General features: G+C 41.0%; 1 protein-coding gene across 3 annotated transcripts in view; it reads left to right on the top strand.

Annotated features, from left to right (window-relative positions):
• The window catches only part of ARHGEF4 (Rho guanine nucleotide exchange factor 4), a 265,862-nt gene that overhangs the window by 41,814 nt on the left and 205,075 nt on the right, over nucleotides 1–18,973 (top strand). The window contains exon 1 of one of the 3 annotated variants that reach the window (XM_043991994.1): nucleotides 120–1,633. The exons of the other annotated variants lie outside the window; for them this stretch is intronic. Within the exon in view, the coding sequence (XP_043847929.1) occupies nucleotides 1,213–1,633 (421 nt within the window). The 5' untranslated portion in view covers nucleotides 120–1,212. Of the gene's footprint in view, nucleotides 1–119; nucleotides 1,634–18,973 lie in introns of those variants that run through there. 3 annotated transcript variants of the gene reach the window in all.

Genomic DNA, 18,973 nt, shown 5'->3' with positions numbered 1-18,973 from the left:
CAAAGGAATTCTGTTGCTTGCTTGACTGACTGTCTGGAACGATGAAACTCCCAAAACCCTGTCGGTCAGTGTTGCCAGATTTGGGGTTTTAAATCACTGCCTGGCGTGGGCGCAGGGTGTAGCCTAGTGTAAAACTGCGGCGACATTGCTTTCAGGGCTGAGATGTCTGACTATTGCGCACAGGCTCTCTTGCGCAGTAGATCCCGGAGTGCTAGCGACTTCTAGCAATAAGAATCCCGACGTAGGGTCCCCAGTCCACAGTGACCCAGGAAGGCTTGGGGTTAGCGTCTGAGCGCAGAAAGAGCACCGCTCCCGGCGGAGATTGAGGCAAGCACCCGCTTTATCACTAGGGCAGCTGATGGACACAACCTATTGCTTTTTCTTCCCAGGGTTCCGCTGGGAACGAAGCCCTTTTCTTCAGCCCCTTCGACTGACCCCTCAGTTTAATCCTTTTCTCTTTAAGTGACTTCTGGAAGTTAGTAGAAAAGCAAAGCTCTGCCTGCTAGCTCCGGGTCAGGGCAGCTTCTCTCGGTGACACTGGCCTCGGGTGTCTGGCAGAGATGTCCGCAGCTCCGCAGTTACAGGTTAGACTTGGGCGGGGGGATCCTTAGTGCAATCTGTCTGCATTTTGCCGACGCCATCATCATCACTATTGTCGATATCATCCTTAATATTATTTTGCAAACGCCATGCACTATGGAAATTAACCACTTCCCTTGACACTTCCAATCCTGGCTCTTCTGCCTGGGTGGCTTTGCACTTGCCTTGCAGGAAACGAGGCTTAGGGGCGGGAGAAGGGGGCACCCAAGCTGCTGAGCAGCGTCCAGATCTCAAAGCCCTGTCAGTTCTGCTGACCTCCACCTCTGCTGTCTGCCCTCTCCAAGGGCTCCAGGAGAAGGTCTCCCCAGTCCTAGGCACTTTGGAAAAGATACGAAAGGAACACCTGCCGCCCACCCCGGCTTCCGCCCTACCCCTCCTCCCCATACCCCCGCGCCAGGTTTGGGCACCTCGCCCAGCCGCTGGAGCGGGAATGCAGACCTGAGACGTGCCTCGGTTTCCACTGGTGGGAGCCAACTTTGCTTTCCCCCGGACCCTCCCTCGCGCTCTCTCCGCAGCCCCAGGCTGCTGTTGCTGCTTCTGCTGCTGCAGCTGAAGCCGAAGGAGCGTTAGAAGCTCAGATTCCGGCCAAGGGAACCTCCTTAGCGGAGCCCCATGATGTCAGCTTGCATCGTGCAGCCGACGGGCGGCGGTGGGGACAGGGACGGGGCTCCGCAGTCCGTGCGGCTCTCCGACGGCAGCGCCGGCCCCGGTTCCGGAGCCTCTTCGTGCAGCCCCGGCTCCTGGACCGCGACATCGCTACCGCCACCGCCTCAGCCTCCGCCGCCGCAGAGCCTGTGGCTCGAGCTCCGACCCGCCTGCATGAGGACCCAGCAATGCCCCAGCGAGTCCAGCGGGCAGACCAGCGGCGAGATCTGCACTAGCAGCAGCAGCGGTGGCAGCAGCGCCGGGCTGTCCCCGGGCTCGGATTCCGACAGCAGCGGGGTTGTGTGCGGCGGCCGGGGCGGGGGCGGCGGGGGGATGCGAGGAGTCCTGTCCCGCTACTGGAGCCTGGAGAGTCTGCACTCAGCCACTGGTAAGCGCCCCCTCTTCATTCCCTGCTCCCCGGTTTTACCTTCTCCTTCCCCTCCCTTCTCTCTGCTTCCCCATCTCTTCTTCCTTCCTTCATCTTCGGTCCCTTTCTCTTCTCGTTTTTCCTTCCCATTCTTTCTTATTCCTTTGCTCTGCTCCCTACTTCCATACCCCCTTTTCCTTCTATATCCCCCCTTCCCCTTCCATTCCCCTGCCCTTCTGTCCCCCCACACACCCCTTTTCCTTTTCACTTGACTTGCCTTTCCTTCTCTTTATTTCACTGACCTTGGTGGCCCCGGTCAGCCCAATTAGGTTGGGAGACCTGGTGAAACAATTTGAGGAGATGAGGAAGCATGTGTATGCTTTTTAAGGAGAGATTAGAATGTGGTCAGTTGCATCTTTTATCCGAGTCCGCATAGGAACTGTGGCTGAGTGGATCCCCAGATTTTGAACCAATAAGCAAAGGTATGGGCTTCCCAAACTCTTGGTGGGTATAAATGTACGTACATACCAGCTACCCAAGGCGCTGGAATTCCCTTAGCTGCACGGATGCAACTCTGTTGTTGGGGTGTAGCACTCTGTCACAGAGAGAGAGAAGCTGGCCAGTTGGTGGATTATCCTTATTTAATGCCCGAGTATGAGACACGTTTTAACCTCTCCTCGGGACAGACAGCTTTCTAGGCTTAGACACGATCCCAGAAGTAGTGGTTTTCATTCACATTCACTTTCCAGAGGCCAGATTTTAGCTCCTGGCTCTGGCATTAGGAGACTAGAACTGTGTTGCCCCCGGGTGATACCTACCTGTACACACCATATTCTTTGCCTGTAGAGGTGGACTTTCTTGTTTGGTTTCCAGAATTCTTGGGAAGCTAGAGTAAGAAGAAATGTTAACAAAGGCTGTTAAAGGAGATGGTGCTGATAGTGACTTTTTATATAGTCAATTTCCTCATAGAGTTTAAGCGCTAAGTTGGTATCTTTATATTTAATTTTCTACATTTAGTCAATCAACAAGTGCGAATAAAGCACTATTGTACTAGGAAGAGCATTGCATAGGAGTCAGACCAGATGGAGAGCCTAGCTCAGTAGATATGCAAACTTTTTGGAAAAATCGCATAATCAACATCATAACAATGGCTCAGATTTATATTTGCTTTAGAGCTTGCAAAATGTTTTCTTTACAGCAATGCTATTATGTAGGAAATATAAAATAACAATCTCCATTTTATAGATAGAATTTCTTGTAGATAAGAAACTCAGTTTTAGAGAGGTTGAGGGATGTACCCAGGGGCAAGCTTGGACTTGAGCCTGAGATTTTTGGTTCTATAGCCAATATGTTTGCTACAATACCATCCAACCCAGACTTTAACCTTCCACAGGCTTCAGTTTCCTACCTTGTAAAATGAGGAGATTGCACTTAGGTGAATTCTAAGGTACTTTCCAGCTCTGCTATTCTCTGAATCTATGATAGACTGTTAGCATTCAGATACAAGTTTGACTTAAACAAGGTCCCTTAATATCTCCAACTATAGGGAGGGGAGGGAATAAGCATTATATAGTACCTACTATGTGCTAATCACTTTACAGATATTATCTCATTTGATTCTCACAATTACCATGGTGGGTGCTGTTATTGTCTATATAATGGATTTTACAATTGAGGAAGCTGAGGCAGACAGGTTATGTGACTTGTCCAGGGTCACACAGATAGTAAAAGTCTGAGGCTCAATTTGAACTCAGGTCTTCCTGGGGCAGCTAGGTGGCACAGTGGATAGAGCACTGACCCTGGAGTCAGGAGTACCTGAGTTCAAATCCAGCCTCAGACACTTAACACTTACTAGCTGTGTGACCCTGGGCAAGTCACTTAACCCCAATTGCCTCACCAAAAAAAAAAAGAAAAAAAAAAAGGAAAAAGAACTCAGGTCTTCCTGACTTCAGACCTAGACTAGTACTCTATATACTTCCACTTAGTTGCCTAGCTGTTTCTAGGTGCTACAGAATCTTAAGAACCAGAAAGTATCCTAAAAGGGTATGTAGTCATGCTTGCCCCTTCTACAACTTTGCTGACAAGTGACTCTCTCCTAAGGTAGCCCACACTACTTCTGGAGAGCTCCCTTTGGTAGGAAGCTTTTTCTCATTAATAACATCAGTAACTATAGATTATATGTATATAGTGCTTTACATACATAATCTCATCTAATCTTCATAATAATATTGGGAGATAGGTATTAGAGGCATTATTTTTATTTTATAGATGAAAAAATCTGAGGCCCAGAGAGGTTGAGCCGTTACCTTTGGTCACAGAGCAGGTAATAAGTAGGAGAAGTGGGAAGCTTCTCTATAGCTTCAATCCACTGCTAGTTCTGCCCTCTGGGGCCCAGTAGACCAAGTCTAATCTCTCTTCCAGATGACAGCCCTTCAAGTACCTAAACGATTCTGTTTCTGCCCTCCTTCTACTTCTTTTCCAGAGAAGAGTTGGGATGAGAAAATACATTTGAAAGTCACCTAACAGTATAAGAAAGTAATAACTATGATAATTCACACTGATAAGTTTTTTTTATGGTCTTCAAATAAATACATTCTATCCTTTCATCCATGTCCGAGAGGATGGAATGAGTGGACCCATCCTGTTTCTCCCCCCAACCTACTTCTTATTGTATAGGATAATAGATTTAGTGCTGGAGGGGTTCTTGGAAGGCTTGAGATAAACTCCCTCATTATACAGGTGAGGAAACTGATGTAGAGAGAGGTTAAGTTACTTGTCCAAGGTCAGTGTCTGAGGTAGGATTTTAGCCCAGGCCAAGTCCAGTGCCCTATCCAGTATGCTATGCTGCCTGAACTTTATTCATAAAATGTCCTTTATAGTTATTCAGTCACAAATCATTTTCATATCAATCTTACAGAGTTTGTAAAGAACCCTTGGGCTTTTCTACACAGACAAGAAAACTATGGCTCCAAATGGCCGGATAAACCGGCCCAAGTCATGTAGCAGCAGAACTGGGCCTCAACTTCTTCTCTTAAAGTTTATAGGTCCTTCACTGTGGGCCCAGGGCCCAGGGATCTTTGTGCCTTGAGATAGGGTATAAACCAAATGTGGGAGAACTGGGCTCACTCTCTGGACTCCAGGGAAATCTTAGGCTCTGCCCTACAGAGTGTAGGTGTCCAGAGGGTCGGGGGTTGGGTGAGCACAGGGTCATGCTCTTGGCTTGACACAACTATTTGCTTGGAGAATTCATTTGATGGAGTATTTACTGGAGTACCAAGACTGCAAGGTCATTTGCAGAATAAAGGGTTCAAATTGGGAAGAGACCATAGAGATCATTAGGATTACCCTAATTTTACAGAGAAGCAAAACAGGGCCAAGAAGAGCTAAGACATGTACCCAGTTTGACAGAAAGAGTGAGGAGTAGAACCAAGATTGGAACACAGGTCCTTCATCTCTAAAATCACACCATTCCCACTGTACACTATAGGGAGGGCAAAGGGTATAGTCAACCCAGTGAGGTAACAGTAATGGGAGTCACAGGGAGGAAGCAAGATTTCATGAAAAAAGAATTGGTCTGGCAGTCAGGAGAACTGGACTGTCTGTCTGTCCATCTATCTATCCATTCATTCATTTGTTTATCTATTTGTTTCTCTGTTCATTTATTTATTTATTTATTTATGATTATGTAAAACATTACCATATTGGTCATTTTGTACAAGAAAACTTGAATAAAAGAAAAAATGAAAGTGAAAAATAGCATGCTTCAGTCTGTTCCATCAATATCAGTTCTTTCCTTGGAGGTGGATAGTATGTTTCAATAGTCCTTTGGGATTGTCTGATTGTCTCGGATCATTGTATTGTTGAGAATAGTCAAGTCATTCACGGTTCTTCATCAAACAATATTACTGTCTCTGTGCACAATGTTCTCTTGATTCTGCTCACTTAACTATACATCGCTTCATATACGTCTTTCCAGGCCTTTCTGAAATCATCTTGCTTGTCATATCTTATAGCACAATAATATACCATCACCATCATATACCACAGTTTGTTTAGCCATTCCCCAATTTATGGGCATTGCTTTGATTTGCAATTCTTAGCTACCACAGAAAGAGCTGCTAGAAATATTTTTGCACAAATAGATCTTTTTCTCTTTTGGGGGGATGTCTTTGGGATATAAACCTAGCAGTGGTATTGCTGGATCAAAGGGTATGCACAGTTCTATAGCCCTTTGGGCATAGTTCCAAATTGCTCTCCAGAAGGGTTGGATCTTTTTACAACTCTACCTAACTAGCTGTTTGACCTCAGTCTAGTCACTTCACCTCATTTGTCTCATTTTAACAGAAAGGAGTTGGAATAGATGATTTAAGGCCAGGGGTTCTTAACCTTGTTGTGTGTCATGATCCCCTTTGGAGTCTAGTGGAGCCTATGGCCCCTTTTTGATAATAATGATTATAAAAGCATAAAATAAGATATAAAAGATTACAAGGAAAACCAACTTTCCTGAAATAATTATTTTTTTAAAAGATTTTTATTTAAGATCACAAATACCAGTCAGGTTAAAAAAACCCTGAGATCATTTTTGTTTTGTTTTGTTTTGTTTTTCAGAATCCGTAATAATATCTGGGTCAGTCTTTAAGCCCAAGGATAGAACAGGGGAGTATGTGTGAAACGTCATTAAAACAGGATCAGGCTGGCCTACATGGGAGCTTTAGTAAATCGATACTTGACAGTGTTTTGATGATTCTGGTGGTTGATGTAGTTGGTTGTTATTTTTAAGCTGCTGGATTGTTTTGAAGTCTCCAAAGGGAAACAAAAAGCGGCTCCTGCCTGCAGGCTGAGATGATTTCTTTTGCCTCTGTGGCTTTACTGTCAGGGCAGGAGCCTGTTGGTCTCCCAGAGGAAGCCAGGGAAACCCAGCAGAGGGCCGCTTGAACTCTCTTTGGCTCAGAGATACATCCCTGCATTTTTAATGTCAAGTCTCGGCATTTTCCATTGAAATGTCACCCCACCTCCTTTGGTGGAAAGACCTCCCTTCATGGTTGAATCACAAAACAAAGTGCTCACTGGATTTCTACTGCCCTTTTCCCTACCTCATCTTCATGTACTCTCTATCAATTCTCCTCCCAGTCTCACACCCTTTCCTATCCTTAAACCCTCAGTTCTGCCTGCTTAGATGGCTTTCTCACCTACTTTTAATCTCAGGGTGTGTTTTCCAACATTATTAACAAAATCCAGGCATTCTGGGTTGGTGCCTGTATTTTATCAGTTGCTTTTTCAGATGCCCCAGATTTGACAACAGAGAGGCATCTTCCCTATTCCCCCTAGGAGCTCCTATTTTATACTTGCCCCCTTATATCAGGGAGGATCCCTACTATGAGTGGGATCAAGACCCAATCATAAGCAAAAAAAGAGCAACAGGGGTTCTCTCTCATATATTATGAGGATCTGCAGTTACCTGGGCAAAAATCTAGGTGCAAGCAATCTGTGCTTGAAAAACAGTCAATTGAACATCACTGTACCATAGTAGTCAGCCAACACATTACCACCTTCTCTCTTTGGGAATATTATCATCTGCAAATGAAGAATTCTCATTATGGGTGCACCATGGTAGAATGGAAAGAACAGTAGTCTTGGAAATAATAGGGTTCTAATCCCAGTTCTGCACCCTCAGTTCATCTGGTATTTCCCCGATTTCACAAATGAGGAAATAAAGACAGAGAATCTGTGGCTTTTCTGAGTCAGAGATGGGCCTGGATTCTAAATAACCTGAGTCCAAAGGCAAGGCTTCTTATAAATGCAAAGGGCCTTATAGTCACAGCCATGCCTTTCATTTTGGGATACTCTAAATCAGAAGTGTCAAACACACTTCCCTGCAACAACATGTATTGCAGCCTGAACCAGACTAAAATGGAATTGGGGGGAGGGGGCAGCTAGGTGGCACAGTGGATAGAGCACCAGCCCTGGATTCCGGAGCACCTGGGTTCAAATCCAGCCTCAGACACTTGACATTTACTAGCTGTGTGACCCTGGGCAAGGCACTTAACTCTCATTGCCCTGCCCCCCCCAAAATATAATTGGGATTATAAAAATAAATTTTAAAAATGTCTTTGGGAAATAATTAACGAAATAAATTAAAATGCAATAGAACATAGAAACTGTTATTATGGGGTGTTCTAAGTTAGTATGCAGCCTGTGGGGATCTTTATGTACAGATTTAATTGAAACCCCTGCTCTAAATTTTTTTTCTAATGAGACCTAGTTCCTAGCTCCAAAATTTGGTGAACAGGTTGGGGTATATTGAGTTGTTTGTTCTTTATTTTCGAAGGGACCAATGACATCACAGGTGATCTCTTCACCAGTGAGTGAATTGGATTTAAGTGATAAGCCTCACTCTCTCTCTCTTCTTGAGTCATTGAAGTCCAGTGGCAAGACAAAAAATTCAAACTTTTCATGAACCATCTGGATTCTGCTTACTGAGGCTAGCCTTTTGCTTGCGGTATTAACTAGGAAGAAGATTAAGTCAGAAGAACAAGTTGAAGGGAGGTTTAGAAGCCCCTACTAAGACAACTTGAGTATGTATCTACCCTTGTGGAAAGAAAGGAAGAGAATTCCCCCTGCCCTCAGGGTGCTCACAACATCTCTGGGGAGTTGCATAAGGCATGTGGGGCATTATATTATTTCTAGATTGGATGTTTCAGGCTATGAGTCCTGTTGTTTATTGTGAAAAAGACTTCATGAAGGATTCTGGCCTCAGTGTCATTGGCATCTGGTCTGAACACAGAACTCTAGGGTCCTAGATCCTGGCCCATGGAGAGAATCATTCCATAGTACAAAGAAACCTTTAGTTTATTGCTAGAGCTATTTCTGCCCTTGGCAGAGGTCTTGCAGGTGGATTGTTCCATAAGGAGGTCATTTAGAGGACAGTGAAGAATTCTGGTCACTGGAAATATCTTATAAATGCCTAAGACTAGGGTAATTTTTATTAGGCTGTTGATTGACCTATAAGCTTCAATTAAATTCCTATCTTATGAGCCTAAGGACTCTCAACCAAACACTAGAACAACCATTGAACCTGCAGGTCCTGAGAACTGGGCACTGTCCATTCATAAGCAGCAATTTTTAAGGGGCTGTTTAGAAGAAAAAGAGCATAAGAATCTATAGTAATGAACATCAATATCCTACCTTAGAGGTGAACGCTAGAGATTATGCAAATTAATTGAATGTACCAGTCACGAATCTCTTAAAAAAATTAATCCTCCAGCTATATCTCCCCTATGGCTGCCTACTGCATTTAATCCAAATTCCTCTGCATGGCATTGGAAGCTCTCTGCAATCTTGTCCTGACTTACCTTTCTAGAATTATCTTCACACTCCCCAACACAAACCTTTTATTTTAAAAACTGATGCCTTTTGTTTTTACTTTGCATTCATTTCCAATTTTATTACCTCTGCCTTTCCAACCCATCAAGTACTCGCTTTTAACAAAGATTAAAAAATAAAACATAGTTCAGCAAAACCCACCAACACATTTACTGCATCTGACAGCACATGCAACATTCCACACTCATAACCCTTCCCCCAATAAAGGGAGGAAGGGACATTTTCTTAACTCATCTATGGAATCAAGCTTAGTTATAATTGCACAGTTCAACCCTTATTTAGCCAAGTCAATTTCCTTACTGTCTCTTCTATACTACATACTTATTTCCCATCTATGTATTCTATTTCTTCCCCTTGAAATGCCCTCTTTATTCCTCTACCTATCCAATTAATCTTATCTTTTAAGATCTAATTGAAGTTCCGTGTTCTCTGAAGCCTTCTATGATCATTCCAGCCTACCTTATCATTTAGTCGGTGCCACACCTTATTGGTTTCTTGTTCTCAGATTATTTTTTCTTGCTTACTATGTGCAAAGCACCATGCTAAGCACTGGAGATATTTATAGAAAAGTAAAAGAGTTCCTGCCCCCCAGGAATTTACATCTTGTTTGTTTGTTTGTTTTTTGGTGAGGCAGTTGGGGTTAAGTGACTTGTCCAGGGTCATACAGCTAGTAAGTGTCATGTTTCTGAGGCTGGATTTGAACTCAGGTCCTCCTGACTCCAGGGCCAGTGCTCTATCCACTGCGCCACCTAGCTGCCCCAGGAACTTACATATTAACGGAGGAGACAATATATATGGAACATTTTAGCTGGAAAGCTTCTGTATTCCTTAAGATGCAGTGATAAAGCAAATGGCTTTGCTTTTTCTTTAATGTCATCTCCACTGATAAAGTTGTATCCATTTCTGATGTTGAACTATTTAACAGTGCCAAGGATTTAGTGATAAGAACTTTTTTCTGGTTGTTCAATAGATACGGCTGTAGTACCTGAAAGACTAGTTAGTTGCCAGGTTGTATCTCTACTAGGGTAGAGATGATGGCCATAGATAGTGGGATGGAAACATTTCTATTCCTGAGGCTCTTTTGGGTTCATGGTCCTAGGCTGTCTCCATCAAGGTCTGAGGAGAGATGGTGTTCAAGGTGATGGTGGTGGTGGTGGTGGTGGTGGTGGTGGTTGTTCAATGTGCCTGGCACATGCTGTCTCCCTTTCTAATTTCTCAGTGTGCCCAGATAGCTGTTTAGGTTGGGTTGCTTGCCTTCTTGTGAGTGGCAGTGGGTTGGCAGTGGGTGGGGATGGCCAGCCTCCTTTCCACAGGAGTTCCTCTCCATCATTAAACCAAGCAACTCTAATAAGGGAGGAATCCTGTTAGGTAGGCAAAAGTGTGTGGGTGCCTACTATCTGACTAGACAAGAGTAGAAATGTATACATGTAGAAAAGTATATATAGCAAAAGAGAAGTGGGAGATATCTGGGCAGAAGCAATGGATGATCAGAAAGGGAAAAAAATCTCAGTATCTTGGAGTTGTAATCAACCTTGAGAAATCACCTAAGTCTGACCTAGATATTGGTTGGAATCCTTAATGAAGGCTTTCATTATATAGAGGATCTAGGCCCTAAAAGAGGAGCAGGATTTAGATAGAGAGTAGAGGGCATTCCTAGTGGGGAAAAAAGCATTAACAAAAGTTTGGTGGTTGGGATGTGGAAGGTAATAAAGAGGTTGGCTTCTTTGGAATAAAGAATATACACAGGACTGAGGACCTGTGAATATAGATCGAAGCATACTTTCTTCAAATTATTTTTACTTTTTTTACAACATGGCTAATATGGAAATATGTTTTACATGATTTCATGTGTGTAATTGATATTGCCTTCTCAATGGGTGGGGGAGGGATTAAAGGAAGAGAATTAGGAACTCAAAGTGAATGTTAAAATAAAATATAATTAATTTTAAAAAGAACGATATAGAGTAGCAATGGTAGGCAAAGTTATATTAGATTGACTATCCAGGTGGGATAGATTGAAATCTAGGCAGGGAATTTTTGACATAATCTGCTAGTCAATGGAAAAGCATTGTGGGTTTTTGAGAAGGGGAGTAACAGCATGTGGTTTCCTACCAAATTCCTGATATCATCAGAGATTGTTTGGTACCTGGTTCATCCTGAGCATAACCAGAAGCTTTGCTAAGGGGAATATTGAAGTATTAATGATTGGTTTCTATTCCTTACTCCCATGACTCAGGAAGACTGAATGAGAAGTATAATTACAGGACTAGTACATGGCTTCCTGGTCTTATCACTGATTGTCACAAGGAGATTCTGTTAGACTCTTAACCTTATCCTTCTTCAGTTTACCCTTTGAACCAAGAACTTTCAGTTTGGCTGCTTACTTCTCTTAGAGGTTGATGGAATTAATTACAAGTTTGTTAACTTCTCTGAAATCCTTGAAGAGAACATCCCAATGACTAGAAATGCATCTCTTCCTCCTCCTCCATCTAATTCTCTTTACCCGCCTCTGCTGACAGCATGATAGCACCACCACAGTGTTATGTATTACTCATACGCATTTCTGCTTATGATAATATGTGTATGAGCAGCCTTTAGTGAAGACTAGGGATTTTCCTTCCTTCAACCACAACAAATACTGCTTATGGAAACAGCTTGTAGAAAGTGAAGGCAAAGGGAGATAGAAGATAAACCCTATTTATGCACAGGAAAATGGAGGAATGTCCGAGGAGCAGGTCATCTGTTAGCCAATATAAGTCATGTAGTGCTCCAAGGGTCTGAGTAGTATGCTAAATAGAACTCTTTTACCCACAGGCTATAATCTGTTCCCCTCTCCAACAGCTCTCCGCCTTTGGCCTATGTCTGCTTGGCAGTTATGGCCTCCAACATTGGCCTGAGTTGTAGTTGTGGTATTAGAGGTGGTTCTGTTTGAAAGCCATATGTTCTCATTGAAAGGTCCTTGGAATGAGAGCTGGACAACAGTCTCAGACTCTCATCAGTGATCTAGGGAATTAACTGTCTAGACAAATCATCTGGAACATATAGGAGCCACATTCCTATTTCCTCCCGATTACCAGGGGTTGTACATGGATTCACAAAGATTGTTATGGTTTTGTTTTTTATGGTTTTGGGTAGAAGTTTGTTGCCCTCATTCTGTTTGTTATCACTCCCTAGAGCAGGATTTTGTCATGTACTGTAATATATTTTATAATATATTAAAGGGCAGCTAGGTGGCACAGTAGATAAAGCACTGACTCTGGAGTCAGGAGGACCTGAGTTCAAATCCAGCTTCAGACACTTGATACTAGCTGTGTGACCCTGGGCAAGTAACTTAACCCTCATTGCCCCCCCCCAAAAAAGAAAAAAGTACTTTGTATAGTATATTAAAATACATAACATATGCTAATAGATAATATTAGTATGATAAGCAATATGCTTTACTATTTCACAATTAGTACAAGGTATTCCCTCTGTCATGCAGAAATACAATCCTTACACACCGTATTAAAAAGTTTTTTAGTTAATGGGATCAAGAAAATGGCATCACTTGGTAGCCTGCCTTCCAGTGCTGATGTTCTCTGAACTTATCTGGGCTTGTTCTTTGATGACAGACATGCTGTCCACCAACAGGTCTATATTTGAAATTTTTCCAGCTTGGCAGAACCTGCCTGAGCTTGCATTCTACTAGCGCAGCCTTTGAGAATCCAGCATCTCTTCTGTCATGATAATGCTATCATGGAGGAGGACTTCAGTGGAGGTTAACATACTATATATATATATATATATATATATATATATATATACACATATACATACATACATATATACACATATCCATACATACATATATATACATATATATACATATATATATACATACATATATATATACACACACACACACACACACACACACACACACACACACACACACATGCAACAGAGATTCTAGTGATTTTTTATTTAGGAAGCTAGGTGGCACAGTGGATAGAGCACCAGGTCTGGAGTTAGGAAGTCTTGAGTTCAAATCTATCCTCAGACACTTAGTGGCTGTGTGACCATGAGCAAGTCACTTAACCTCCATTTGCCTCAGTTTCCTCATCTATAAATTGGTGGTAATCAATAGCACCTATCTTCCAGGGTTGTTCTGGGGATCAAATAAGATAATATTTATAAAAAGTGCTTAACTCAATGCCTGGCACATAGGAGGTTCTATATAAATGTTATTATTATTATATCTCTAAATTAATAGATCATGTTGGAGGATCTATTAAATACTTGAGAATTAACCTACCCAATATAACCTTGGTTGAGTTTCCCTAGGCTTTACTAGAAACCCAAGTTGTGATAGGAATACACAGGACCTGTATAAATACAACTATAAAAATTTATAACCCACATAAAGTAGAATCCAATAACTTCATGAACATTTAATGTCTATAGATGAGTCAGATTAATATAGCAAAAATGACAGTACTTTCCAATTTAATATACACATTGGGTATAATACCAATTAAAACACCGAGGATTTTTTATAGAACCAGATAAAATCTTAATGAAATTTATATGGAAAATGGGCAATAATATAAAAAGGCACACTGAAAAATGATGGTGGCCTTCTACTCCCACACTTTAAAACATTAAAAAGTGGTTATCATCAGGACTATCTGGTCGTGGGAATAAAAAAGAGAAATATATCAATGGAATAAAATAGCAACACCAGATGTCTAACCAAATTCATACAAGAGATTAGTATTAGATTGATTCTATTGAAAGTTTAAAAAAAGATTCATTATTTAACAAATATGCTTGATAAAATTAGTTGTCCCCCTTAACAAAATGAATTCTAATTTATTTGGATTTGAACATAAAACAAAAACTTACCAAAAGATGGTACAAAGTATTTCTTTAATTGTGGAGGGTATGTTTGTCTGGCTTTTTTTTTTTTTTTTTTAGTGAGGCAATGGGGGTTAAGTGACTTGCCCAGGGTCACACAGCTAGTAAGTGTTAAGTGTCTGAGGCTGGATTTGAACTCAGGTACTCCTGACTCCAGGGCCGGTGCTCTATCCACTGCGCCATCTAGCTGCCCCTGTCTGGCTTTCTTACTGGTAAGGGAACATGGGAGGAAGAGAAGGCAAATATTGTTTGAAAATATCTTTTGGAGAGAAAAAAATAATTGTGCAGGGAAGATTTTTCATTTTTGGATTCAATGAATAGAAGGCATTATTACAGATAAGATGGATATATTCGACTATGAAATTTTTGAACATCCTGTACCTTGAAATTAAAAGAAAAATAGCAAACTGGTCAATTATGTCGGATAAAAACTTGACTTTTAAAATATAGAGAAAGGACCTGTTAAAAGTCACAGTGGTAATCCTATTCCACAATAGATAGTCAAATATCATAAAGAGACAACTTTCAAAGTAGGAAATACAGATTGTTTATAACAACTTGAAAAACTGTTCAACATCACTAATAATCAGAGCTACAAATTAAAAGAACTCTGAGGTACCCTCTCACACCTGAGAAATTGGAAAGAATGATTAAAAATAATAAAAAATAAGTACTGGAGGGGTAGTGGAGGAACAGATGAGGACACCCATTCACTGATGATGGAATTGTAATCTTGTACAATCTTTCTGAAGAGCAATCTGGCAGTTCTTAGGAAACTACTGATTATGCTTACTTACTGATTATGCTATGAGCTCTCCTTTGTTGCTTCTCCTGAACATTCTCATTTCCTATGAAAAGACAACTGGGGGCTCAGAACTGTGCCATTGAACTATCTCATTTTTGACAGCACTGGTCGTTTTACCATCCCCAAATGTTGGAATTGCTTCACAAGAATAAGCACTAGGACTCAGAGGCACGCAGTTTCTTTGTCCAGCTCTACCCCCCCCCCTACACACACACACAGACACACACAGACACACACCAAGATCATCTCTTTTTACCTATCATAGGACTAGCATTGCTCACATTCAGAATTCACCAAACTTAATTCAACAAATATTTATGAAATCTCTTAAAATTATTAAATGACTCTTTGGATCATAGATTTAGAGCTGGAAGTGACCTCAGAGGTCCAACCCCTTCTTTCTATACAGGAGGAAAAGGCATGCTCAATTAAGAAACTTGCCCAAAATCACACAGGAGGTATCAGAGATGGGATTTGAACCCAAATCACTGGGTTGACTTCAGAACCATTTCCCGCTGATCATTCAAGGAGATAAGAAATAATTACAAATAGCTGTGTGAATGATCTATCTTCCAGAGCCTCTGTCTGATTTCCCTATGATTTCTCAGTATTAATACAGAGTTGAAGTAACTTCAACAAGGCAAACATAGTAAATAGTAGGTCTGATCTATAACTCTGGTTCCTCAGACTCAAAACCCAACACACTCTCTACTATGCCATACTGTCAGTCCACTCCTTGATTCAGTTCTTAGTCTGACCATCCTTGGCACATGTGGTTTATTACACAGCTGCAGCCTGATCTTACTCCTCTAATCTAAATGAAGAGTGGGAAAAATGAAATATGGAACCAGGAACCACAGCTCCAGATGTAACCTGGAAATGGAAATTCTCCCATTGCCCCAGGAAGTGGTTTAGCAGTAGGTTAGAAAGACAAAACAGTCCTTCTATTGGAATTTTCTCACTTGGGTGCCCCTCAGGTGATCTTCTCCATCCTGTTCTGTCACGTGGGCCCTGTTCCCATGGAATTATGCAATCATCGTTGGCAACAAGAATTATGTAGTTGTATAATTATTTTAAAGCTTCATGCAAATAAAATTTGAGAAGAAGGGAGGAAATCAACATGATCAAAAAGGTACTAGAAGAGCAAAGTATCAGGAAACTGTGTTCTAGACCTGCTCTAGCCACTAATTATGCGCACCTGCTCTCTCCAGGGATGATTTGATCAACTCAATGGTTTAGGTCTTTCAGAAATAGCATGGAAAATGAATCATGAGGCAGTGAGTTTCTCATCACTAGAAGCATTCAGGCAGAAGTTGAATGAACATTTAGCAATCTGGTCCTCGGTTTCCTTTTTGATAAAATTGGGGTATTATTTTGAATAATATATTGTACTGTAAAAGTATAATGTAATACATTATTAAATAAAATAATGAGGTATAGGAAATCACTAACAAAGCTCTGTCTGGGGTGAATTATTATGCAAAGCAAGGAAACCATTTGTCATAGAAATACTAACTCTTTGATGGCCTAAATGTCCCTATCTGCATTTCACATTTATCTTTTGAGCCAATTTTTAAAGGAACATTTGATTTTAACCAAGTCTTATCTTGATATTCTTTAGCATCAGACTTGGCCTTCTCTTCTTCTCTGTGTTATTTAATGAAGCCTTCTCATTTCTCCAAGCCCTAGCCTAAATCATGCCTCTTCTAGGAAATCTTCCCCTCTGACCTAGAAATATATAACTTCTTCTTTCTCAGAACCCTAAAAGCATATTTTTATCAGCCCTATTCATTTAGCATAGAATCATAGTGTCAGAATCTTAAAAAGACCCCAGAAGCCATCTAGACCCATCACACATTATTAATAATAATCTCTACACTATCACAGACTAGTGGTTATCCAACCTTCACTGAAGGACCCCAGGAAGGGATAAATGGCCACTTTTAGAGACACCCCACTCTATTTTTAGTATAGCTTCCATTGTCAGGTTTTCCCTTATTTAGGACTCTAGGATAAGAGTTGAAAGGACCTTAGAACTTGTTTGGTCCTTATTTTATATCAATTTAAAACTGGTTTTCTGGCTCCTCCACATTTTCCATTTCCTTTAACTGAAGCTGAGCCAAACACATCTAATCTTTCTTCCATATATAGGACTTGTGAATACTTAGAGATTGGTATTATGTCTCCCCTGACTTCTGATACTAATATAGCTGGTCTCCAATCCTCTCACCATCATGGCGGTCCTCTTCTGAATACTAGCCAAGACATATAAATATTCCCCAAAATGTAACATCCAAACCTAGTACTTTAGATATGGCCTGATCAGGGCAAAGTACAGCAGAACTATTTCCTCTCTTATTTGGGACACTATGCCTTTCTTCATGAAATCTAAGACCATATTAGCTTTGTGGAGTTGTTTTTTTTTTTTTGGGTGGGGTGGATGGGCTGCTATGTCACATTGTTGAAAATATCAAGTTTGCAGCCCACTAAAATCCTAATATCTTCACAGGAACTGTTATATAGCCACATTTGCCACATTCAGTACTTGTGAAGTTGTTTTTTGAGCCCAAGTGAAGAATTTTACATTTGTCCATATTAAATTTAATCTTATTCAATTTGCTTCATTGCTTGACCCCATCGGATCTTTTTGGATTTGGACTCTGTCATCCAGTGAGTTGACTATATCTATCCTAGCTTGCAATACTTGCAAATGTTTTAGTATACTTTCAATGACTTCACCCAAATCATTGATAGAAATGTCGCATTGAAAAGAGCCAAAGATACATCCCCAGGGCATTCTACAAGAAACCTCTGTCCAAGGAGTCATTACCCATTAGGGGCTACTTTTTGAGTACTGTCATTAAACCATCTCTGAACTTACTCACCTGTATTATCCAGACCACTAATCTCTAACTTGTCCACAAGAATACCAGGAGAAACTGTTGAATGCTTTTCTGAAATCTGATTTCCTTATTTCTATAGCACATTAAATTACTCCCCTTACCACTATGAATCTATTTATTTTGCTTAAAGGATATGAGATTAATCTGTCATGATTTGCTCTTCATGGAACCATGTTTTTAGTCATCACTGCTTCCCTTTCTGAATGCTTATACAGAATTCCTTTGATAATATGTTCTCAAGTGTTGTCAGAAATAGAAGTGAAGCTTATTGACTTGGGATTTGCAGACCTCACCCATTTCCCTATTTTGAAAACTGGGACAACATTTGGTTGTCTTCAATCTTTTGGCACTTTTTTTATTTTCCATAATCTTTTGGAAGCCATCAACAATGTCTCAGTAATAACATCTGCTGGTTCTTTCAGAATCCTCGAGTGTCATTCATCTTGGCTTGCTAACTCATTAAGAATTGGTAGATTCTCTCTTAGTATATTCTCTTTTTTCTTCAGTTTCCAGTCCCTAACAATCTTTTCCTTTCAAGTCCAAAGTTCATTCTCCTTTGAACAGAAAAGTAAAATAAACATTAAATAGTTCATCCTTGTCATTCTTGTCCATTTTTGTCATTCTGTGTACCCTGAGGAGCGCTCCCTTCCCATCCATTCTTTTGCTCCCGACATAGATTAAATAAATAACTTGTCGTGTCATCCTTAACATTCGTCACATTAAGTGATTTAACACTTCTAATGGTATTATTGTGGAAACCATGGTACTCATTTGTATTTGTTCTCAGTTTCCTACCCTTGGTTCCATTTCTACACAGTGTATTGCAAAAGTCTTAGTAGAGTTTTAAGCAATCAAAGATTTAAAATTGATCCAAGGCTTTGGGGATACCATATATTTGCCTTTTCACAATGTTAATTTGTTCCCTGAGCATCTCCAATTGCTTTCTTTAGACAGCTTCCCACTTCTTTCCCTTTGGAGTTATATCTGTTTGTGCCTTCAGAATTTCATTCTTGAGAGCTTCCCATCCTTCTTGGACTAATTTGTACCATAGACCATTAGGCCTTTGCATCCTACCTTTCCTTTTTATTTACCCTTTGAAATCTGATCTTGAAAAATATTGAGTCTATGTCTAACTATGCCCAGCTTTCCACTCTGTCATGAATTCTTTGATAGAGTAGCCACTTACCTCCAAGGATCCTGTCAGTCAATCAACACACATTTTTGCTTAAGTAGTTTCTTCCTTCTTGATCAAAATTGGGCCTGGGAGACTTTGACACTTCCTTTACCATTTGGAATTTTTTCACGGCAGTGAGGGCCAAATGACTTGCCCAGGGTCACACAGCTAGTAAGTGTCAAGTGTCTGAGGTCAGACTT

Source organism: Dromiciops gliroides, chromosome 3, assembly GCF_019393635.1.
Source record: "Dromiciops gliroides isolate mDroGli1 chromosome 3, mDroGli1.pri, whole genome shotgun sequence".
In the NCBI taxonomy this organism is placed as follows: Eukaryota; Metazoa; Chordata; class Mammalia; order Microbiotheria; family Microbiotheriidae; genus Dromiciops; species Dromiciops gliroides.
The sequence above is the reverse complement of the archived record's forward strand: the minus strand, read 5'-3'. Positions and strand labels throughout refer to the sequence as shown.